The sequence below is a fragment of the Aedes aegypti genome, chromosome 1, assembly GCF_002204515.2.
Source record: "Aedes aegypti strain LVP_AGWG chromosome 1, AaegL5.0 Primary Assembly, whole genome shotgun sequence".
Lineage (NCBI taxonomy): Eukaryota > Metazoa > Arthropoda > Insecta > Diptera > Culicidae > Aedes > Aedes aegypti.
The window spans coordinates 45,714,319-45,740,596 of record NC_035107.1 but is presented as its reverse complement, the minus strand read 5'-3'; the positions used below and the strand labels follow the sequence as shown (position 1 = coordinate 45,740,596).

The following is a 26,278-nucleotide window of genomic DNA, read 5'->3' as shown; positions in this document are numbered from 1 at the left end:
TCCCAAGACGACAATTCGTCCGGTGGGGTGTGCTGCTGTCGTCATGATGATGGTTGACGAGAGCAATGTCAAACTCATTCATGGTTTCAAAACATTCGGAACAAAATATTTATTTTTATCGCTTACTTCACTTATGTATGAAATTGAATGAAATCCATTGGTAGAGAATTCATTTATCTACCCAATGGTATTTTTAGGAGCAGCGGAGAATGTCCCGAAACGTGTTTTATTCAAGCGCAAAAATCGTTCAGGCGAAAGTTCCAATGAAACTAACCTCACATATCCTGGTTTTCCAACCTCAAACTAGTGCTCCTACCAGCCGGATCTCAATTTTTATGAAAGTAGTGCAATAATTCAAAAAACAAACGTATGTAGAACATAGAGAATGGATATTCCTACCTTTTCCGCCTAACTGTTTCACTGTGAACCGTCTTATATCAGGAAAATAAAACATTTTTCCCCACAGCAGCATGTGATGGATGCGTGAAAAATCAAATCTCTCATCACCTGACTAGTTGCGCTACCAAAGTATAGATGGCTAACAGTATGTTGCGTTTTGCGATTGGTAGCGTATAGAAAACAGAAAAAACATGTTTGGAAGTGTCTAGAAGAATTTGCTGATGGACTCTTAATCTAAACGTATGGTAAATAACGTAATATAGTAAACGTACTTCGTACTTAAACTACAATCCAAAAAATATCTGTTTCTCAGCAGGATGTGAATATAGCGAAGGATTTAGCACACCGGTGAACATAGCAGCGAAGTCAGAATGCAACAGCAAACCTGGAGACGAGGCTGAAAATGCCACTGATCCCTCAGCTCGTTACACCCATCAGCATCAGAAAAATTAATCGCACTTAATCAACTAATCATGTATATGATACATAAATATTATTCAACATTATACAAACAGTTTAGACGTTAAACTTACGTTTTGGCTTTTTTTTTTTTCCTTTTTCGATGATGAGAAGAGTAAACAAAACAAAAAATAATCTAAAAGCGCGCCATTTGTTTACCATTTGTTGCCAAACATAAAATTTAAAAGTAGACTAATATAAATTGAATTGGATCCAACCTTGTTTTGGATGTGCGTCGCACATAAAAAATAAAGGTTACATAATTTCGGGTTCTATCTGCATCATTGTTAAAATTTATGTGCAAAGCTTTATTGCAAAAATATATGTTTGCTGCACATAAAATATAATGGAGATTTCATCTCAGTGTATTGAGTGAAGCGCAATCCTCAAAAAAGCCTCTTCGTCACGTAATTTGTGAAACGCTCACGCTCACATCTCGCGAGCTGAGACCCCGCGACGCGAGAAGCGAAGCGATCTGACAGTTTGTGTGATGCGCGTTCTTTCTGTCACTCCACTCGTTGTTCTTTCTTCGTCTGTCTGTGTTAAGGTGCTTGTTACCTCTTAAATGGCGATTGTGCATTAAGCTGTGCCGCTGCTGCATAATTTTGACGGTAATCTGCTAATATACGGTAAGTTTCTTAATAAAACATTGTTTTTCTTATAGTTCAGCCCAACGACAACAAAATACGCTAATTTATTCGTCTTCATTTGCAGGAATACGACGGTAAATCTCCGGTCGAATATCGAACGCGTTTGAAGCGGAGGGCAAAATCTGCTGCACAAGCTCCAAACAAAAAACAAACATGTCGGTCGCTTACTCCCAGCAGGTTAGTTTGTGTGATTTTTCCGAGGTGCACCGGAAAGTTGATTCAATGCTCGGAATGGGTTTACTAAATGGAATCATTGTTCCACTTTATAGCAACAATCTCAACAGCCACCGAATCCGGGCAACCGGGGTGGTCCCGGTGGGCCAATGAACCGTGGCCAGGGACCGCCGCCCAGTCCGATGCACATCCAGAAAATCCTGGACGAGAACGCCGGCCTGATCCAGACCATCCAGGACTTTCAGAACATGGGCAAAGCGCACGAGTGCATGTCGTACCATGTAGCGCTGCACCGGAATCTGGTCTACCTGGCCAACCTGGCCGATCCGCAGCATAACATCCAGGCCTTGCTACCGGTGAGTTTCAAGAATTCCAGGGCTATTACAAACAAAAATCGTGAGTGAATAAACTTCTGTCGCGAGCATCGCAGATTTCTCAAATGATGGCGCAAAAAACGCGAAAAAGTATTTACAGGGATGGTAGCGGCTGACTATTTTAAAAATGTGAACTCTAGAGAGGTCAAACCTCGAAAAAATTAAAAAAATTACAGGAATCGAAAACAGACCAAACAGAAACCAGAAGATAAAAATTAACAAGAATTTTTAATTTTTCCAGTTTTTTGTGGCATAATGACACTGCTCGTATTTATTTTTCATATCGCGCATAACCTGTGATCTCGCCCTAAAAGCCATTGGTAACCGAGTGTGTAGCTTGTTGTTATCGAGCAAACGAATGAATTTAACGTTATTCAACAATGTTACGATGAAGAGAAGATCCTCCTTTATTTCCCAGTGTGCTCATTACAAATGTCATAACGCTAAAGGGGGTGGGTGGGTGTCCTCAAGATGTTACGGCTCATACAAAATTTGTAGAAAGTTTATACAAAAATCGTTACGAGGGAGTGGGTGGGTGTTGAAAATGGCCATTTTCGGCGTTATGAAATAAATGAATGAACCCTGGTAGTTTTCATCCTGGGACATTCATTTGCTTAGAAACAAGGAAATACATACTAGGTTACCAATGGCTTTTAGGGCGAGATCACAAGTTATGCGACATATCCTGGAAATTTATCAGGAATTAATTCAGGTATATCCAAAGTTTTCTTCAGATATTACTCCTATGATTTTTTTCAGGAATTCAAATCATCCAGGAACTAATCTATTGATTATATTATCGATTTTCATAGGATTTCTTCCACAATGTCATTAATACATCCCAAAGATTCCTTTAAAAGTCTCTCCTGCGAAATGGCTTGTTTGAGGGGATCCATTTTTTTGCATACTATTCTGATGTTAAGTTAAAAATTGAACCGGAATTCAAAATTTTCAAATATTTTCAAAACTCGTTTGAAATAAATATGGAAATCACTATCATAAAAATGTTCCATTCATTTTGCATAAAATGGTGAGGAAAATTTTAGAGACATGTCTGTAGTAAGTTCATGAGGAATCCCTGATCTAATTTATTGAGAACATCATGGAAGAGTTCCTAATAGATTTCCTTGAATAATCCCGACGAAATGTTAGTAAACAATTCCTGGAATAAACTGTGTATGTTCTTGTTAAAATGGCCTGAAGAATAACTGAAAACTCCTGGAAGGATTTTTGTTCCCCGCGGATACCGCCATTTAGATAATCATACGAGTCTATTATGAAATTTTATCAAAAGAAATGGTTTTGATTTTCATACTGTATTCTTATGAAATGATTTTCATACAACATTCTCATGAAAAATTTACTGAAAATAAACCTTTGGGTTTATTCTACGAGTGGCGTGAGGTGACAATTGTCGACTCGAGTGAAGTGACTCGCCGTGTAAATCAAATGGATGGGTTTATTCTACGAGTGGCGTGAGGTGACAATTGTCGGTGTCGTATAGCAAGGTGACAATTGTCGACTCGAGTGAAGTGACTCTCCATTTGATTTACACGGCGAGTCACTTCACTCGAGTCGACAATTGTCACCTCACGCCAGTCGGAGAATAAACCCAGGAGAGTCACTTCACTAGAGTCGACAATTGTCACCTCACGCCACTCGTAGAATAAACCCACTTGTATCGAACCACGCATGTCGAGATCAGAGGGCGCTTACTCACACGCCTATTGACGATTCGAATATCTACATGATTAAAAGCAAATGAAGCTGTGCATTAGAGTGATGCAAATTTTGAAATGTTTGCTCCCCTATGCTTAAACGATTTATATTATGGTAAATAGCATCTTCCCAAAGTTTGAAATGATTCGGAAGAAATTTGACTGTGCACACGCCATTTGAAGTTTATATGGAGATTACTATGGAAAACGCCAATCTTTTGTGTTCAGCCCTCTAACACGTCATCATAATATTTTAGGTACTATGGTCTTCGGCAAAGTTGTAGCTGGGAAGTTTTCACATAAGATGAGTGTGTTCACTTTTACCTAAATTATTATGATGACGTGTTAGAGGGCTGAACACAAAAGATTGGCGTTTTCCATAGTAATCTCCATATAAACTTCAAATAGCGTGTGCACAACCAAATTTCTTCCGAATCACTTCAAATTTTGGGAAGATCATTTTCATCATAATTGACATCGTTTAAGCATAGGGGAGCAAAAACTTCAAAATTTGCATCAGTCTACTGTGCATTCTTGAAGATAATGGTTCATAATAAGATCGTATGATTTTCAAGTATTTCATAAGGACGGTCGTATGAAAATCATAGGCGTACCCTCAGTGTTAACTAAAAAAAATATTTTTTTCTTAACATTTGTGAATTATTAATAAAAAAAACTCCTGTAGGTACAAGTTGGGAAGGTTGCTTGAGCAATTACTGGAAAAATCTAGAAAGTCAGGGAATTTAATTTCCGACCTGGAAAGTCAGGGAACTTCACTCAAGGTCTGGGGAAATTAACGATACTAAGTCACAATATTCATTTCAAATAAATCTGATTGGAAATGATTGCTGCACACATTTTTGCATTCCAAGATCTTTGGCAAAGTAATCCGATGCAATATTCAGTAATATAATAGACTTCATATGTTTGGCTATATAGATCTATAGATGAAATTTCCAAGAGTTGCTTGAGTACCGTATATTTTCTAAAAAATATTGAAATTGCTACTCCACTAAGTGTGGAACATCCTTCTACAAAAGAACGAATATAAAGAATCAATCTTCTGCTTTTCTTAGGATACCTGGCGGCTATAGTTTAGAAATTGTTGATGTATTTCTGGTGATACTAAAGACTGGAACGCGCGAAAATTGGTCAACTTCAAATTGATGCGTTTTTATTGAAAATGCGATAAAACCAAACCTGATATGCTGCATTTGAAAGTTGAGTGTATATACAATGATTGCTATGATGAGTTTTCACCTTTTGTACTCCAGTTTCCAAAATGATGTTCGTCCAACACAAAATGATATTAGCTTCACATGAATCAAAAAAGAATGTTCTAAGTACCTATTCCACCAAGGATTTCACCAATAATCTCAGCAGTAATGAAACAAAAATCTTCCCACGAACACGTTGAAGACCGCGTTATTCAGTCACCGCAGATCTTTTTGAGAATTCAAAAGGAACTTATATCAAAAGAAAAATCCCTTATGATATTTTCTAATTATCTCGGCAGTGACCTATTCTCATTTAGGAAGCAATAGGTGCACGTAGGATTTATCCAAAAGTGAGCAGTTTGAAAGCTAAGGACCTTACCTGTGAAACCATCAACATTTGTTACAGGATTTTGCTCAAAAAATTGGTATATATTAAAATAATAAAATTGTTCATGTTTCATGTTGTACTAGAATAGTAAAGAGAAACATATATTTTAATTTCCTTAAACTGATCTAATTCAATGGTCTGGAATGTTTCTGTAAATAGACTGGAAAGACAATAAATTTGATTTTCAAAATTGAGTCAACACCCTGAAGCTGTAGAAAATTCAGGGAAATTTATGAGAATATTTCTGTTGAAATTACTAAAGAAAGTAGCATTGGATTGCATTTCTTGTATGTAATGCGTGAAGATTTCGGACTGCTGATAGCCAATATGCGTTATGAGATGTACAAAATTTGAACCTCAAATAAGTATTGTTCATTTCTTACTAATTTATAGAAATTTTAGTTTCTTCTCATACTGATCAAAAGTACACACTTGATACTCTGGTTCCCCAATGCTTACATTTGTCAAATGCTACAAATATGCGATTATGGGCAGTGCTATTGCTATAGCAGCTCTGAAAATAGAAATTTTAGATAGGGTGCAGAGCTACTTGGGCACTTCCATGATTTACTTTGGCATGGGGTTTTTTTTCTCGGCCGAATTGTCTGAAACTTTACACTAAGAAGCATTTCAATACTATGCATATTGTGGCCAAATATGAGCTCCCTAGCTTTCAAAAATCCCCACTGCCGAAGGGAATCAAAAGTGCCAAGAATAGGATCCGGCTCCCTACTCATGGCTGAAATATGTGACCAAGTAAAAATAAAAAAAGGCCACAGAGGAACAAAAAAAAAACTAAGTAAACAGGAAGGAAGAGTTTGTCTGCATTTAATTTTTTGTTGCCCACATATCTTTTAATTGAAGAGTCCTTCAATAATCCACCAGTAAGTTTTCTATGGATACATATTTCCTGAAATTACTTTTAGTTTTTTTTGTCAGACTCATATCCGTCTCTAAAAGAACTTGAATTGCGGGGACGGACCTGGTGTAGTGGTTAGAACACTCGCCTCTCACGCTGAGGACCTGGGATCGAATCCCATCCCCGACATAGTCACTTATGACGTAAAAAGTTATAGTGACGACTTCCTTCGGAAGGGAAGTAAAGCCGTTGGTCCCGAGATGAACTAGCCCAGGGCTAAAAATCTCGTTAATAAAGTCAAATCAATCAATCAATCAACTTGAATTGCGAACTTAGCTGTACAAATAATTATCCTTCACCATGATATCCATGACTCCACATCTTTGATGTTGTCTCAATATTCAATATTCTTTAAATTCATCCAATATTATTTGCATGAGCGGAAAGCGTGCACCCCCGCTAATTTGAACGGTACCTCATGCAAACCATCGGAGTTCATTTTTAATTTGAACTTCTAGTCACCCTACGAACAACAGAAAATCGTACTTCTGGTTACCCTTTTGGCTGTTTTGTTTTGATTCTGCGTTCCGTTCCACAGCGTTCCATTTCACTTTATTCCGTTCCGTGAGCTGAATGACGTTTGAACCATTTTTAATCTGAACGATGTGCAAATTAGCGGGGTACAAATTAAAAAGTGTTTAGATTAAATGTGGTCAAACCAACGGGGGTAACCGGTACTTTTTACTGAAAATATCCTGTTGGTTTTAACATAATAAATAACGTACCTATATGTTTCGATTACGGTAATAACATTTCTACTATCAATCTTCTACGATGTTTGGTAGTAGAATGCGAAATAAAATTTATAATTAGGGTTAGTTTAAAAAGGACCATTAACTATCTATTATTGTATATGTCCATTTAGGAAGCGAACTGAGAGAATTTGATGAACACTTTTCGTTTGGGATTTGTTATAAGTGTCATACCAACCAAAATTCTATAGTATAAAATGCCGATATCCACACGTAGCTATTCTAGTTGTCATTGTTCAGGAATTATATTCAAACAAAATACGTTACTCTTCGACTTACTTTTTAGTGATAAAGTACTTTAAAGTCGATATATCATTTGATTTTTTTTTACTAACTTGATGTTAAAACAGTGCCTTCCCTGTACGAATATGAGTTTGAGCCACCGTGTCTTTGGAGATTTCTTCAGAAGTTCATTTTGAAACTCCTTGTTATTTTTTTTTTCTGATTACTGCGAACAAATATTATGAATGTCCAATCAATTGTCAAAACTCTCAATTACACATCTGAAAAATATGAGTTATCTGTGGTAGAGATGTACCGAATATTCGGGCCGAATATCTCGATTATTTTGATTTTGCCGAATATTCGGTCTGCTGAATAATGAAATCCGTTATTCGGCCGAATAGGCCAAATAGTGACCGAATAATAACATAATAAAATAAAATGTAATAAAACATTATGTTTCACACAATGAAAAATGTTAAAAAAATCAAATTTGTTGGATTCCATGGAGAATTTTTCTGTTCTACGGCATTAGGGCGACTACGGTCAGAGCTATCCACAACAACGATATTTTTTGCGACACTTCAAAGACACCAAACCGTAATGCTTTCAGTGGACGGTTATGTCCTTTGAAGGAAGTACCACACAAGACAACGGACTAGCATGCAACGACCAGCGGAACAGTCGGAAAACGTTGCTTACGAAAAGTTTTCCGGACTAAAGCGGGAATCGAACCCACATTCCTTGGATCGATACGCGTACACGTAGCCCACACGATCACGTTCTTCCTTTATTATGCAAGTCAGTGGTCTGCAGTGGTATATTTGCTCCAATTTCTATGAAGCCTTTCCAGAAGTCAGATGAGGAATCAAGTTAAGTATTATCCGAGTTTCTTAAAAAAAATGAAATGGATAAATAATACCATCAATTGTTAATTATTAATAAGATACAACTCCTTAACTTCAGAAAATCAAATCCTCAGAACTTTATTCCACCACTAGACTATCGTAAAAGTTTTTACAAGTGTGGAAACGCTAATAAAAGTGCTCAATGGCATCAGATCGGATAGGTGTCGTGAAAATCAGAGAATAAGTGCTCTGAAGATACCAACATGATTCGATCCAATCCCGCACTTTTATTCACACTTTAGTAGGTACTTATAAGGCCGCACTTCGTAGTCCAGTGGTTAAAGAAATACACAATACGATTATTGCAATTTCTTCGATCGATTTGAGAAGCTTAATAAAGTGTTTCCTATTGAAAAAAAAACTTGCTTTTTTGTTGTAGATCAAAATTAAAAGTGTAGTTTTCGGAAAATTGGACGAATATATGGGTGTTATACGGCCGAATTTTGAGGTTTTATTTGGCCGAATATTGAGTTATCATTCGGCCGAATATTCGTTTGGCCGAATAATAATATTTGAACTATTCGGTATTCGGCCGAAAGCCGAATAGTGCTATTCGGTACATCTCTAGTCTGTGGTCTTAGGGTCATGTTGTCCACCGGATTACCATTTTTAGGCGAACACTAATTTTAAATGTATCCTATATAAATGAATGATCCCCTTATTCTTCAACAGCCTCCTCATGTACTTCAACACGGAAGTGGTCCTCCAATGCACGGAGTTCCTCCGGGTGCCGCTGCACCAGGGCCAATGCCCGGACACGAAGGAGATCCAACGCATGGACCCCAAGCTCAAACACCTGGGCCGAATCAATCCGCCGCTCCTGGGGGTGCCCCTCCTGGTGGAGTAGAACAGCCTCCGTCATCGGTTCCGAATGCTCAGCCACCATCTCAACCACCCACTAGCCAGTCTCATCCGCCGCCGCCCAATCAACAACCGGTGGGTAGCTACCGTGGAGGTCCGCAAGCGCCTCCACCGACATCTTCTGCTGGACAAACTGCTTCCAACCAGGGTCCTCCGGTTCCAGGACAACCGGGAAGACCTGGTGTGCCACCACAGCAAGCTCCAATGCCTCAACAGAATCAAGGCTATCCGCCACAACGTGGTCCCTATCAGCAGCATGGACATTATCCCGGTTATCCTCCACCAAACCAACCCTACCAAGGTCAACCGGGATACCCTCCGTATGGACCACCGAATCCTGCTCAGGGCTATCCACCTAATGCTCCACAGTCTTATCATCACGGCGGAATGCCACCAACCACTTCTGGATCAGGCCCTCCACAAGGATCTCCATACCCGAGCGCGGGACCACCTCAAGGACCGCAAGGTGGACCTCAACAGGGAAGCTACCAACAAGGACCTCCAAATGCTCCAGCATCACAACCGCAAATGTACGGTCCACCCGGACAGTATCCACCACAGCCAGCAGGAGGACCTCCAATGCCACATGCATACCCAGGCTATGGCAGCCCGACTCCTCCGAATGCCTACGGTCAACCACCTTCGGGATATCCACCAGCAGGTGGTCAGCCAAGCTATCCTCCACCACAGCAACAGTATCCTTCCAGCTATCCTTCAAGCCAACCTGTTCCACATGGTCCTCCAACACCTTCTATTCCAACCAGTGCTCCAAGTCAGCCAACTCCTCCAGCAAGTGCTCCATCAACTCAGTCAAGCGGCGCTCCTACTTACACCAATCAGTCCAGTCCAGCACCAGGTCAAACGTCTTCACCCAGTCCAAGCTCAAATGCCCCACCAGCTAGCGTTTCGCACTCGCCAATGCCTCCGACAACTTCAACCGGCTACGCCACGGCAGGTCCTGGAGCTCCTGGTCCCGTACCTCCTCAAGCTTACACATCTCCACCAGCTGGACAACATCCTCCACAAGGCAGCTACCCACAGCCTCAAGCTCCTGGTCAGCAGCCTCCTGGTCCACCCCAGTCCTACAGCGCCACTCCACCATCCACTCAGCACCAGCAGCCACCAGGCAGTTATCCTCAGGCCGCTCCCGGAGGACCACAAGGACAAGGACCACCACCAGGCCCAGCCCCGTATCCGCCTCATGGCTACCATCAGCAAGGCTACTCTCCGATTCCACCACCCCAAGGTCAGTACCAGCAGGCGGCCCAAGGTTATCAGTATCAGCGCCCTCCCGGTGGCCAAATGCCTCCACCAGGACCACAGGGACCTCCACCCCAGGGAGCCTACGGGTACGGTTACGGACAACCTCCGCAGTAGGCATAGGGCGCGCGCTGCCGCAAGATCATCGGTCCGAGAATCTCAGATCAACGGAATGGGGCCGCTTCTCAACTCTCTAGCAAGAGCCTACACAACGAACAAGCCAGCAGAGCCACCGGTGGTCACACGGATGATGGACACAAGCCCGATGGAGAAGCTGATTTTCACCGAGAAGGTAGTAAAACGTTTATTTTTATGAGTTTTTTTTTTTGCTTTTTTTTATCCTTTACAAAGACGACGTTGAGCGGAAATCTCCAACCTGTATTCCAAATTGTAGACCACCCTAGTGTTTAGGTAAGCAAGTTTCACCCTATCGATATTTCATGTAGTAGTATCGTATAAGCAGATTGATGTGTAATGTTGGATTCCATATGGTTATAGCTACTTTGTGCATGGAACAAAAAAAAAAATGTATTTTGAGAATCTAATAAAAGTCAGTTACGAAACTGGAAATGGTGCGTTGGTTCTGATTATTTCTATGTGAAGAAGGTCATTTGCTTAGCTGAAAGCTAGTGGTTCTAAGCCCCCAACTGTTCATAATCTGAGAGAGACTCGCGAAGAGGAAAAATATCAACGTCATATGCAGCCCAGATTCCCCTCTCACGAAACGTCAAATGCAGTCCACCGTTTTCATGGCTGAAAAAGTGAAAAGTATTGTGTTCAAAGTAAATTGTTATTAAAAACCTCAGTCAGCGGAGCAGTTTTTTCCAAAGTTGCTGATAAATCTAAGCAGAAGATTAATTATTTCTAATGTCTGCTACGTTTCCTGGCATGAAATTTCACTCAAACGGCTATTTCTGATTCGATGTGATGCAAACTCAATCATTTTTTGCTGAGAGGTTCATGTGAGGGTTTGAACGGCTTGTGCATAATTGGTATAAACACAAAGTGGAATAAGAAAAAAACTTAGTAATCACAGAAAAAGAAGACCGTCTTCGCGAGTCTCGTCTCAGTTCATAATAAATCCGAATATGACCAGACATTGATTTCTGTATCCTTTGTAAGAATTCTTCCTGACATTAGGACAAGTGTTTCTGCATGTAGGGTGCATAACCACTTGGGCACTACCATGATTCACTTTGGCATGGGGGGTTTTTCTCGGCCGAATTATCTGAAACTTTGCAGTAAGAAGCGGATATTATAGTACGACGCATATTATAGCCAAATATGAGCTCTGCAGCCAAATATGAGCTTTCAAAAAAAAAACACTGCCGAAGTGAATCAAAAGTGCCAAGAATTGGATCCGGCTCCCTACTATGCATTTTGCATAGTTTTCTTTAGGAAGTTTATCAGAAACTAATCCAGGTATCTATTTTTCCAAACCTTTCTCGGGACTTCATTCTGTGATTCTTCTACGGACTTCCTAATGAATTCCTGCAAACATATCACTCAATATTCACCCAAGAATTCAACCTGGAAAAATTCTAGAAATAGCCCGAGAATATACTCCAGAGATTGCATCAACATTTCCTCCAAAGATGCTTTCAGAAATTTGTCAAGAATGTCCTGCGTCCGTCAGGAATTTACCGATTGATTATTATTTCATCGATTTCCCTAGGGTTTCCTCCAGGATTTTTGTTTAGGACATCTAACCAGTAGGTAATTTCTCCAGTAATGCCTCCAGGGCAGAGCGTTAATGATTAACCCTCTAATACCCAACCCCGCCTTTAGACGGGGTACACTTTGGAATTTTGTATATTTTTTTCGTAGCTCAGAAGTCAAAATGTTTTTATTTTTGGCTTATACTTTGACTCATAACAGGCAAATTAGAAAAGTTTGTTATGACTTTTGAAACTTTTTTGTATTTTTAGAAATTGTTTGAAAAATTGCATTCTTATATAACCTACAAATGCCTGGGGTTTATTTAACGTGTAATATAAAAAATCGTACCTTTTATATTTTTCTACGATCAACCTATCACAAAAGAAGAGCCTGGTGGTATTTATATAATTTCAAACCTGTTTTTCCGTTAGTTACACGGAAAATAAAATACGCTCCGAAAAAAAAATAAAAAAAATAATATTTTTAAAAATGCCGTAAAAATTTAAATTTTTATTATTGCCAAAAATCAACAACTAGAAAAGGCTTCAAGAAAAAATGAAAGGGATGTTCAAAAATAAAAATTATAAAAATCAAAAACCAAAATTTAAAAATTTGCGAATAAAAATAAATAATTGCCCAAAACGTGAACGATTTTAGATAACGAAAAATAATACTTAAATCGAAAATCAAAATTTGGGTATTAGAGGGTTAATCATAAATTTAATCACGATTCGTGATTATTAATAGTGATTAATTTGCTATAACGAAGTCCTAAAGAATTTTATGGGGAATTTATCGTTAATCATGAGTAGAATTTATGCTTATTGAGTGTATAACCCATTTTTGCATACCTTAAGGCGTTCAGTGTATACTTTCGAGCATTTCGGGCGTTCAATCATCAGCCAATGAATTATTAATTATTAATCATGAAAACAATGGTTAAATGATTTTGGATATTCTTTAAACGTATGTATGTAGTATGCAACGAATTAAATAAAAATTGCAATTAGATAAGCTCTTTACATGATTTATCGTTTTAACATCAAATATTTAATCATAATTAACTTAACACTTTGCTCCAGGGATTTCTTGGGATTTGCTTCAAAATTTTAACCATATATTTTTTCAAAAGAAACCTTCAGCAATTCTTTGAGAAGTTTCCTTTCAGGAAATCAGCCTGAAGTAATTTCTGATAAAATTTCTGTAGAAATTCCTGATGAACTCCTGTAACGATCTTTGAAAGCACTCCTAGATTCTTGAGGAACTTTTTGAGGATTGTCTAGATAAATGTCTAAAATAATTATCAATCTAATCTCTGTTGAATTTCCTTTTTTTTTGTGGTATTCAGTTGGAGCTGCCTGACAGCTTAACATGTCAAGGCTGAACCCTCGGTCTGGCTTTTGCCAAGTTTCCCCTCTACCAGGACCAATACTCAGACGGACTAGGCTATGGTGCCCACAGGAACACTGTTTTTTATTCGTATTGTGACGTGATAGTTTTTGAACAATACCCATATTCCCTTGCTTCTGAGAAAAGGAAGCATTGTGAAAATCAGCAGCTCCATCAGAAGTTGTTTGAAATAGTAGTGTAGTAGTGTCATTACTAATACTGTCTAGTCAAAATGGTTTTGAATAATTTGTCATTTAAGTGCGATTACTCCTGTCTTTTACGTAAGATTAGAGGCACAGACAAACAGACGTAACACTTAGAACAAATGTCGATCAAAATCATAGTCACGATGACATGTACGCCCAATGCTAAAATCGGTGTATTCGGCCGATAGGCCAACAGATGGCGGTAGTGTGCAAACGTCAAACACGAACAAAAACGATGCGAGCGCTGCGGGTGGTGAATCGGCCACCTACCATATTTTTGAACCGACCGTTAAAAAGGTGGTCGATGGCCAATGATGAGAGTGTGACGTCTGTTTGTCTGTGTTAGAGGCTTAAATGTCAATTGTCGTGAAGTCTTAACAAAATTAGGCTGTTTAGTAGTAGTTCTAGTTAATTACATTTTAATTGTTAAAAGTATTTATTGATCATTACGTTCATACACAGATAACAGACGTTGAAGTCCGATTGTAAAACTGTATAAGACAAGTAACGGTTATTTTGAATGGCAACTCAAGTAGCAACATCGTGGCGGCGCTGTTATCGCTAAATTCCCATGACGATGTCAGTGGTGAATATGAAATATTTTAAGATACTGATATTCATCACTGATTGACGCAATTCGCTGTGTGGCGGCGCTAGTGATTGCAAGGAGTTTCAATTTGAATATTTACGCAGGTTTTCAGAAAACTTTTGTTCTAGCATAAACATCTATTATCTGTGGTTCATATATCCTTAAAGAAAAAAGTCACTTTCCTTGTCTGTTCAACAATTTCTCGAAACTAGAAACCTAATGATCGATCTCAGCGTCTTACTTTCAATAGGCATTATTATAGTGAATATTTAACAGTAAAGTACCTTAGGCTTCTATTACAGTCTCCTACAAGATTCACTTTTCGATGGCGAATGCAATGCTTCACAACGCCTACTTTCTACTGGTAAATTTTTTATACCATTAGCATTAGCATTAAGCATTTTGCATAAATTCGTAGGTGGTACAGTCCTAGACCATTGTATGAGGGTTGCCTCTTTCCCGTCCGTTACCAAAATCAGAAATTTTTGACTAACCTCTAACTCTTAGACAAGATTGACACATCCTCCAATAATCGAGAGCTGTCCTGGCCACGTCCTTGCGAAAGCTGGGGAATGGGAAAGGATGATTGATTGAACACCTACTTCAGAAAGATGCAGAGAACTCTACGACCTCTCAGGGGTCATGCACTAATTACGTCACGCTCTAAGGAGGGAGAGGGGGTCGAGCCAAGCGTGACAAGCCTTACAAAATTTTCGGAAGGCTCATACAAAAAGTGTGACAAAGGGGGGGGGAGGGGGTCGAAAAAGTTGAAATTTAGCGTGACATAATTTGTGTACCATCCCTCATAGGTGTTACGGGGTGTTATGGAATGTTGATGGAAAAGGTAGTGCCATAGGATACGTTCGATAGACGTTCTGGCCGACAAATGGTTAATATTTACGCATTGTGATCATGCGCTGGTGATCAGAACAAACTCACCAAATTCTTTTTACGAAACTTCTCTACATTCCGTCGCTCCTCTAATTATTTTTTTTTTATTTTTATTTTTTTTTTTTTGTTTTTTTTTTTTTTTTTTTTTTAATATCTTTATTAGTACCATTCCAAACATTACATTCATTTCTTATATCTAGGTGTTCTGTGTTATCAGACAACACTATCATCCTAATTTGGTAAAATAAATTTAAGATTTAATTAACATTTTGTTAACAACATATTACATTTCATTTGCCGTAGCAGTTCAGTTTTTTTACAGGTGAGTTGATTTCACCTGCTTATAAGAGAAAAAAAAAACGTTTTTAATATACTTAACCTAACTTAACCTAAACATATAACGCATTAATCGTGGCAATATAAGATTGTAACGATTTTTGCCTGAAATTATTTATTATTTTATTTGACATTTGTTCCAATGTTTCAACATTGGATATTCTATGTAACTCATTGGTACTATACCAGGGAGGAAGCCTCAGAATCATTTTCAAAATTTTATTTTGAATTCTCTGCAGAGCTTTCTTCCTGGTATTACAACAGCTAGTCCATATTGGTACAGCATACAACATGGCTGGCCTGAAAATTTGTTTGAATATCAAAAGCTTGTTCTTAAGACAAAGTTTTGATTTTCTATTAATAAGGGGATAGAGACATTTTACATATTTATTACATTTGGCTTGAATGCCCTCAATGTGATTTTTGAAAGTTAAATTCTTATCAAGCATGAGCCCTAGATACTTAACTTCATCTGACCAATTTATTGGAACCCCTCTCATCGTGACGACATGTCTACTTGAAGGTTTCAAATAAAGAGCTTTTGGTTTATGTGGGAATATTATTAGTTGAGTTTTGGAAGCATTAGGAGAAATCTTCCATTTTTGCAAATATGAAGAAAAAATATCCAAACTTTTTTGCAATCGACTACAGATGACACGCAGGCTTCGACCTTTGGCGGAGAGGCCTGTGTCATTCGCAAACAAAGATTTTTGACATCCCTGAGGTAACTCAGGTAAGTCAGATGTGAAAATATTGTATAATATTGGTCCCAAAATGCTGCCTTGAGGAACACCAGCTCTTACAGGAAGTCTTTCAGATCTGGAGTTCTGATAATTAACCTGAAGTGTACGATTTGACAGATAACTTTGAATTATTCTAACAATGTATGTTGGAAAATTAAAGTTTTTCAATTTTACGATCAAACCTTCATGCCAAACACTGTCGAATGCTTTTTCTATGTCTAGAAGAGCAAGACCAGTAGAATAGCCTTCAGATTTGTTGGAACGGATCAAATTTGTTACACGTAAAAGTTGATGAGTGGTCGAATGTCCATGGCGGAATCCGAACTGTTCATTGGCAAAAATTGAATTTTCGTTGATGTGGGCCATCATTCTGTTCGAAATAACCTTTTCAAAAAGTTTACTGATGGAGGAAAGCAAACTGATTGGACGATAGCTAGAAGCTTCTGCAGGATTTTTGTCTGGTTTTAAAATTGGAACAACCTTAGCATTTTTCCATTTGTCAGGAAAATATGCTAATTGAAAACATTTGTTAAATATATCAACTAAAAATGATAAGCTACTTTCTGGAAGTTTCTTGATGAGGATGTAGAAAATTCCATCATCGCCAGGAGCTTTCATGTTTTTGAATTTTTTAATAATAGTTCTCACTTCTTCCAAATCAGTCTCCCAGGCATTTTCGAAAACGTTCTCTTGATTGAGAATATTTTCGAACTCCTGAGTAACTTCATTTTCAATTGGACTAGTAAGTCCTAAATTAAAATTGTGCGCACTTTCAAACTGCATAGCAAGTTTTTGAGCTTTTTCGCAATTAGTTAGTAATAATTTGTTTTCCTCTTTCAATGCCGGTATTGGCTTCTGAGGTTTTTTCAAGATTTTAGATAATTTCCAAAAGGGCTTAGAGCCAGGGTCCAATTGAGAAATTTTATTTTCAAAATTTTTGTTTCTTAATTGAGCAAAACGTTTCTTGATTTCTTTCTGCAAATCCTGCCATATAATTTTCATAGCAGGATCACGAGTGCGTTGAAATTGCCTTCTCCTCACGTTTTTAAGACGGATCAAGAGTTTAAGATCATCGTCTATAATCACGGATTCAAATTTTACTTCACATTTTGGAATTGCAATGTTTCTGGCTTCAACAATGGAATTTGTTAAAGTTTCAAGAGCATTGTCAATATCAATTTTAGTTTCTAAAGAAATGTTAACATCAAGATTCGTCGCTCCTCTAATAATGAACAATAGCGTGAGCCGTAACTTAGCACTGTCCATCAAAATGCACGCACCGCAGACATAAAAACTGCAGTTCATAACCTATCCCGAACCGAGCTTCCACGAATCACATTTATTTTTTTTAATCAACGCGCTTAACACACACACAGGAGATAAAAAAAACGAGTCGCGCGAAACGAATTCAATTGCTGGAGTCATCACAGAGCACTTTCGAGCAAAACGCAAGCAAATCATCATCCGAAAAAAACACTTTGATCACTTTGAAACACATTTGCACGTGGCATAGCACCATCCGCCTTATCTAATTTTCACAAGCCGAATTAGAAAAACAAAACACGGAGCGAAGTAAACGTGACACAAAATTCAAAAAGCAGCCGCCCGCGCGCACGGCTTGCTGCAGTCCATGTTATGACTGTTTTTGGCATGTACAAAAAAATAATTTGGACTTATTCTACTAAAAGTGAGTTAAGGCCGCACGGGACGTCATCGTTATCACCTTATCCATTTGAAGAAGCAAATCTCAAGAACCACTCCATATATCGATGCGAAAATGTATCACTATGATTCTATATATGTAGTGCACAACCTAATACATTTTCAGCTTCATCGGTTCACTAAAACTCGAGATTTGCTTCCGCAAAGTTTTGATGATAATTGTTAGAGTGAGACAAAAGATAGGGAAAATAACACGGTCTCCCGTGTCCCCTTAAAGATGCATGATTGTTTCAAAATGTTCAAAATACTTAAGTATTTCAGAAAAACTAAACTAAGCAGAAATGTCAGTTCTGCTTCATATCTTTCAAAACCGTGTCCTAAACTCGTGTAATATCTTAAAAATCATTTTTGACCATAAAATCTGTGATCTGTAGGCACGAACAAGAAAAAATCTGTGTAATTACAGATAAATCTGTGTATGTGGCATCACTGGCCAGCTGATCATAGGGGAAAAAGGGTCTGCATTTTTTCGAGGTGAAACAAATTGTAGGGGACCGAGGCACAGTGGGAAAAAAGGTAACAAACCGACGAAGAATTCTATATTTTCTGAACTCAACGAGTAATCCTTGAGAAAATACCTGTATCTTATGTAAAAATGTCCAAGGAATTGAATAAAAGTGGTTCTGATGGCCGCACGGATTGTTATAATGCCCGTTTTATCCAAATTCCCCATATTTATTAGGTTTTTGATAGGATTTCTCACATTATATGCAGGGAAACTGTGTATGAGCTATTCAAATAACGATTGTTAGACGATAGGAATGTGAAAATGTGAGTGCAGGAGCTGTGCATGATCGCACGGTTAGTTATCATGCTCATTTCACCCGAATTCCCCATTTTATCAGCTTTTTCCATGTGATTTATCAAATTATGCGCAGGAAACCCGTTTATTAGATATTGACATAACGTTTTCTAAGCGGTAATAGTCTAAAGAAGCGAGTGCATAAATTAAAACTGACCACACGTATCAGTATCAAGCTCGTTTTACCCGAATTCCCCAATTTATCAGGTTATAGAATTTTTCATATAATGATAAGAGAAACTGTTTATGAGCTATTGAAATAATGTTTTCTAAGTGATAACAGTCTGAGAATATAAGAGCAGGTGTTGTAACTGACTGCACGAATCGTTAATATGCCCATTTCACTCAATTTCCCCATTTTATTAGGTTTTTCATAAGATTCATCATATTATATGCAGCGATAAAAGTCTAGAGAAGCGAGTGCATGCATTTAAACTGATGACTCTGTTAAGTATTAAGCTTATTTTACCCGAATTCTTCAATTTATCAGGTTTTCTATAGAATTTTTCATATTATATGCAGAGAAAGCGTTTATGAGCTGTTCAAATTATATTTGTTAGACGGTAGGAATATTAAGATGTGAGTACAGGAGTTGGACCTGACCTGATAATTATCATGCCCATTTCACCCAAATTCCCCATGATATCAGATTTTTCATATGTTTTATCATACAGGAAAACCGTTCATTATCTATTGATATAATGTTTTCAAAGCTATAACAGTCTAGAGGAGGAAGTGCATGGATTCAAATTTACCACACGGATCGGTAGCATGCTCATTTTACCCAAAGTTCCTATATGATCAGACTTTCGTCATATGCATGACAACTGTTCATGAACTATGGAAATAATGTTTTCTTTGCTATGAATGTCAGCGGAAGGGAATGAAACAAAAACAATTGATCAAACGGATCGTTATCATTCTCATTATATTCAGGGAAGTTGATAATGAACTAGGCAATAACGTTCTCTAAGCGATAACAGTCCAAAGAAGTGAATTTAGGAATTAAAACTGATCGTACGAATCGATATCATGCTCTTTTTATCCAAATTCCCGATTCTAACAGGCTTTGGTAAGATTTTTCATATCATGAGCAAGGAAATTTATTATGAGCGTTTTATAGGCAATTATAGTCGAAGGAAATGAGTGCCGGAATTATTGTATGATCGATCAATCGTTAGAAAATGCAGTTCGCCGAAAATGTTTTTTTCTCGGTACCCGAGAAGGAAAGAATAGCTCACCATAACTTATGCATACCATATTTTGGTATCATACCATAATTAGGTATTGTTCAGTTGTCAATACCTCATTTATGGTATTGTAATAGTATTTGGAAAAAAAATGTTTAAAACAATTAAAAATACTTCATTTTGGTATTCGATAGATATTGAAGACTGCTGGAGGTATTGAACTATTATTGAAAAATTTCACTTTTACATGAAAATCCATCAAGTATTATTTTGGTATTACAATACCTGATCCAATTATCAGCTTGTTATTTGTAGAATATGCAGAAGGTATTATTTGAGGTATTTTACCTCTTATACAAGGCTCATTCATACCTCATTCAGGTTGTAACTATTGGAAATTATCTGGTATGGAATACCTCAATTTGGTATTCAGTAGTTATTTTCTTTTGCTCGGGTATCCATGCAAGATACCTTACTTCGGAAGCAGGGCGCATTAGAGCGCATGCGGAAGCGAATCGAATACACCACTTCCGAAGTTGGGGTTGTGATCATGCTCATTTCACCCAAATTATTCACATATATCTGATCCTTAACTGGACTTCTTTTATTATATGCAAAGAAACCTCTAGTGACTTATTTAGGTAACATTATCTGAGAAACTACTGTAAAAAAATGAGTGTAGTAATTTAAACTAAGCCAACGGATTGTTGAAATGGTCATTTTACCCATATTTTCAATTTTAATCATGATTGTAAAGTGTTTCTCATGCTATGTCCAAGAAAACTTATTATGAGCTATGAAATAATGATTCCTACGTGACAAGAGCCTAAGCAAATGAGTGCTGGTTTTAGAACTGACCGCACGGATCGTTGTCATACTCATTCTTCCCAAATTCCCTTTTTTTAAAGGACTTCTGTTTTTACATGTAGGAAAGCTGGAAATGAGCTACTGAAATAACGTTTTCTACGTGCCATCAGTCAAAGAAAGTGAGTGCAGGAATTTAAACAAAAAACAATTGATAGTGAACAAATTTACGGAAATCGAGCAATTTCCAGGTTGTGCCCGGTATTGGGATCCACCTTTCATGATTACAACAACAGGTAATAGAATACAACATTAAAGTAGAATATCAAAATTCATATTTATCCCTGGCCAAGATCACAGGGTTTGACGGTGCCAAAGTAGAAGGTGCACCATAATAATACCCGCCTGTGAAACATATCACCTTCCCAATACTTTGGCACACCTCTAACGGTTCATGATTTATCATGAAACGGCTGCATTTAGGCAGAGGATCTGTTAATTTGTTTCGTCATATTATCAGGTCCTCTTCGAACGGAGGGACCGCCAGGGCTCATTAGTTACTTATAAACCAGTGCTGGTTGTTGATGGTTCAGTTCGTTTACCACGAGCTGTAGCATCCTTTGTACTAATCAGTAATGGTTGTTAAGTTTCGAAGCTAACGTGTGATCAATCGTTTTATAATGCAACATAAGAATGGGTGTTTGGTGGAACTGCGCGTAACACTTGTTGTTATTAAATTTAGTGATTGTGTTGATGCTAATGATGTGTTTATAATAAAATCTATGGTGATGAGAATTTGAAATTGAAATCGGAGATGATTCTGATAGTTTTGTTAGAAATATAATAATGATGATGTATAATGATGTGAACTCTACTAATTTAATAAAGGCCATAATACATTTTGCAATAATTTCTCTGAATATAATCGTTATTGCCTAGTTCTTCAAACATGCATGATAAAAGTGTTAATAATGATAGCGAGTGCAGAAAAATGGATCGAAGTGATTTTGTTTTACTGTAACTTTGTTGATAGTGCTAAATTGTAGTTTGAATAGTAATTATTCTACAGCAACAAAAACAATGAAACATTTAAATTGACTATCTTTTAATTACTTAGTAATGCTAACAGATGGTAAATGCTAATAACAATGAATTTATATGAAAATGGTGTGATGTGAAAAGTGATATAATGGAAAGTATATCTGAAGTGTATTACGAAAGTTGATGAGTGATAATCGGTGAAATAGGGGGAACGTCATTTGGCATAAAGTCATTTGGCATAAAGCCGTTTGGCATAAAATAATTTGGCATAACGGTCGTTTGGCATAATAGTCATTTGGCATAATGGACGTTTGGCATAATGGACGTTTGGCATAATCATAACTTGGGTACCTTTTGCACTACCGAGGGACCAAATGCAGTACTAGAAGTGGTACCCAATCTGAGCCCGAGTGTGACGGACCTGATCATTGGTCATCGGAGAATTCATCCAGTTCATCAAGTGTTACAAATCTGCATGGGGTTCCAACTAACTTGGTGAGATTGTTCTAATTTATATTGTATTTATTTATCTTTTTATATCATATATAACTGGGTTGGGAGGGACCATCAGGGCACCCGAATGAAGCGATTTGGACAGGGAGCTTGGGACTGCCTCCTCCCTGTTGTTAACATTTCGTGGATTGAGGGCGGGCTCTTCGATCCCATCTATTGGGAGTATTCTGTCAATCGAGGGCTTGGTTGTAAAATTGTTCGTGAATACTTTCTTCTGGAAGGAGATTCTTTTCCCCTGCCGCGGGTTTCGTGCAAGTGTTTCTGCTTGCGGGTCCGCACATCCGTTTTTGGCCCTTCATACAGGAGACTGACTGCTCACGAACAACAGCACAATCTTGATCAAATCGCTTTTCAGATTATTCCAGTGCTATAGGAAGATGCCTTGCTACAATAGATGGTAGAACCAAATCATCAAAAAAAAAAAAAAATCATCAATGGACGTTTGGCATAATCATTGAAAACTGAGTTGAGGAAAAGTTTTTATGGATACTACCTATTTTTCTATTATTGCAATTTAGTGGTCTGTGCGCACCATTGTAAAGCTGAAAATACTACTATGTTTTTGGCGTTATCATTGTTAACATTCTCATATGTGATTTTTCCTTCTTTTGATCATATGCTGTTCTTTCTAATTCAGTTGTTTAACTAGTGATTGGCATTGTAAATACTAACATTTTCATTGACAATTTTGCCTTCTTTCCTACGTTGCCATTATAACCGCTAACATTTTCATCGACGATTTCCCTTCTTTTGATCACAAGCTCTTCTTTTAAGTAGCACCCTCCCCTTGGTTATGCGACCTTGCCGCGATGGGAGGGCATAATCCATTAGCCCATATGATGGAAGCCAAAGGCGTAACCTGTAGTGGTGGTATCACATTTTGGCATTTTTTGCTTAATGCCGCGTCATAATTCATATGGCATAGACGCAATAATATCTCGGATGTATGTGATCCAACGGACATTCTGCGTCATTGATAGAATTGATGCCCATTTCAAATAATAAATCTAGTCGAAGTTGACTTTAATACTATTGGTGACGTTCAGTTTGCCTTTTGCTAACCAGAATGATCCGTAGCCACTCTTACTATTAGCTAGCAAGATACATCGTTATCATATACGACGTAGGGAATACTTAGGAACTCTTAGGAAAATGACTAGTAGATTCACTGAGTAGAAATAAGTGGCGACAATCTTATTTTAATATGGTTTTTACATTGCCATAATAAGAAATACCTCTTTTGTAACAGGGGTATAAATAATCTAATTCCAGCTTCTTTTTCGCAAAATTTACAGCCTACTTTCTAGGCTTTATGAAGCATTGCATTTGCCACCGAAAAGTGAATCATGTAGGAGACTGTAATAGAAGCCTAAGGTAACTTTACTCTTCAATATCCACTATAAAAATGACTATGGAAAGTAAGACGCTGAGATCGATCATTAGGGTTCACAATTGATCGATCATTAGGGTTTCACAATTGACAATTGACATTTAAGACTCTAATCTTACGTAAAAGACAGGAGTAATCAGAATAGCACTTGAATGACAAATTATTCAAAACCATTTCGACTAGACAGTATTAGTGATGACACTACTACATTACTATTTCAAACAAGTTTTGATGGAGCTGCTGATTTTCACAATGCTTTTCTCAGAAGCAAAGGAATATGGGTAGTTTGCAAAAACTACCACGTCACAATACTAATAAAAAAATAGTGTTCATGTGGGCGCCATTGCCTAATCCGTCTGAGTATTGGTCCTGGTAGAGGAGAAACTTGGCAAAAGCCAGACCGAGGGTTCAGCCTTGACAAGTTAAGCTGTCAGGCAGCTCCAACTAAATAAGGCAATCCATGAGACAGCTGCGATCAGCTGGTTTCTTTGTTTCTCATGTGCTTTAGACGTTTCGCGATCGGAGTGACTTTTCGATTACAAAAGAAAATGTGAAGATTCGATAACACTCGCATGATTTGTTTATTCTTTCACTTCGGTTGCATTCACACTTTTAGCTGTCAGTCCTATCACGAAAAGTCCTCATGGATAGCCTTATACCATACAAAAAAAAGCTCTTTATGTTTATGTTTCTAATTTTTTTTATGCCAAACGTCCATTATGCCAAATGACCTTTATGCCAAATGACTTTATGCCAAACGGCTTTATGCCAAATGACATTATGTCAAACGGGGTAGCCCCAATAAAACTATTTCGTTCTTCACTTTAACCACTCTAGTAGCATTTCAGGCCTTATCATAGTTTGATAGTTGTCTGAACTACTAGACTGCAAAACTACGGTAAGGGCTGATTGCTGCTAGGGTACACAGTGACCATTTGAGCAACATTGCTTAGGAACGTCTGTGTGATGAACGCAATAGAGGCTTATAAAAGCAAATGCTGGGAAGGAGCTTAGGGCAGATTAAGAGTGCCAGTACTACCCCTACGCTACCGACAAAAAAAAAATCAAAATTCATATTTATATTTTCAAATTATTTTTTGTACGGTACAAAAATGATATATTTATCATAAATGGGTAAAAGAATAACATAAAAACAATATTTTATAAATTCCCCCTATATATCACTGATTATATAAAATGGGGAATTCGGGTGAAATGGGCATGATAACTAACTGTGCGGTCATGTACAGCTCCTGCTTCACATTTTCACATTCCTATCGTCTAAAAAACGTTATTTTAATAGCTCATACACAGTTTCCTTGCATATAACGTGAGAAATCCTATCAAAAACCTAATAAAAATGGGGAATTTGGATAAAACGGGCATTATAACGATCCGTGCGGCCATCAGAATCACTTTCATTCAATTCCTGAGAGATTTTTACATAAGATACAGGTATTTTCCCAAGGATTACTTGTTGCGATCTCGTTCTTCTTGATGGCGCTTTTTTCTTCGGAAGATCGAGTTTTGTCTGTTCCGTGCCTGTTTATACCGTGCCTCGTTCGCTCTCGTGCGGTGTTGCAGCATTCTCGCCCACGCTGCATTCTTCCCATTCTTCAACTGCTCGCTTTCGCTGTCGTGCCAGTCGTTTCTCTGATTCGGGGCCGCTGGACCTAGTGCTGCTGTTGCGGTGCTACCTATGGCGGATCGTATGTGCTTCCAGCCATCTTCAAGAGTAGCAGCGCCAAGCTGCTCTTCCGTTGGTAGGGCCACTTCCAACTGCTGCGCGTATTCTTGAGCTACTTCTGAGTCCCGTAGCCGCTCGATGTCGAGCCGCGGCGTTGCGGCTATGCCAAACGACTTTATGCTAAATGGCTTTAAGCTAAATCGAGGATTACCTCCTGTATGTTGGTCCTTGGCTTTGGGGGTATCCGGTATTAGGTACTAGATAGAATGGGGAAAAGTTTCTCGATTGTTGGACGCTAGGGGCGTCTTAATTCCCGAATATCGCGTGAAGCACCTATTCAATGGATAATCATTTGAGGACGTACAACTGCGTAGTGTAGGCTTTTGTGCCTGTGAAGAACGAGACTGCAAGTATAGCCTTACTGCCGTGAATCGCAAATCAGTCCCATATGCATTTCGTCAAAATTCAGTCAGAGTTTAGTTTTCAACATCTCCTCCAATGCTCTTTCAGCTGCACTAATAAAATAATATGATGTGTTCGGAAAAATTCGGAAAAAAACAGCAAGTCAAATTGTCCCATAATGAAAAGTAACCGCATATCAGTCCCACTACAGACTTTCGCACATTAATCATTAGTTACATTCATATAAAGTACATGGTTGCAGGTAGAATCAGAAGCTGCGTATAGAGACTGTGAGATAACTAAACTCGTAAATATTTGAAGGAACCGGAAGAAGCAACGCTTCAAGACTAACGAACATTCCCAAATAAGCAAATAGCACAATACCTTGACATGCGTGCTAATATAGCGCTACTTTACAGCTTACATGCCATATATTCGCCGTTTAATAGCCCTGTAAGTCCAAAAAGGCAAAATAGCGGGCTAGTGGTTATTTGGGTTGAGCCGTTGAGCCCGTTAATCCTTCAGGTGTCCTGGTAGGACTTGCAAAGAACCTAACTTAAGTCTGGTCGATCTACCAGTGCAAGGACGTTCGGATGAATAGCACCAGCCCACG

General features: G+C 38.2%; 1 protein-coding gene across 1 annotated transcript; it reads left to right on the top strand.

Moving 5' to 3' along the window:
* The first annotated feature begins 1,330 nt into the window (after positions 1-1,330).
* Positions 1,331-10,871, top strand: LOC5565023 (basic proline-rich protein). Its single transcript, XM_021842043.1, has 4 exons — positions 1,331-1,487; positions 1,573-1,685; positions 1,778-2,038; positions 8,853-10,871. Exons 2-4 carry the CDS (start codon positions 1,662-1,664, stop codon positions 10,416-10,418), a joined length of 1,851 nt encoding a protein of 616 aa, XP_021697735.1. The 5' UTR covers positions 1,331-1,487; positions 1,573-1,661; the 3' UTR covers positions 10,419-10,871.
* Positions 10,872-26,278: the final 15,407 nt, after the last annotated feature.

Coding starts and splice junctions, on each gene's coding strand:
- LOC5565023 (XM_021842043.1), top strand. CDS start 1,662: ATGTCGGTCGCTTACTCCCAGCAG. Junction 1,686..1,777: donor CGGTCGCTTACTCCCAGCAG/GTTAGTTTGTGT, acceptor TCCACTTTATAG/CAACAATCTCAACAGCCACC. Junction 2,039..8,852: donor ACATCCAGGCCTTGCTACCG/GTGAGTTTCAAG, acceptor ATTCTTCAACAG/CCTCCTCATGTACTTCAACA.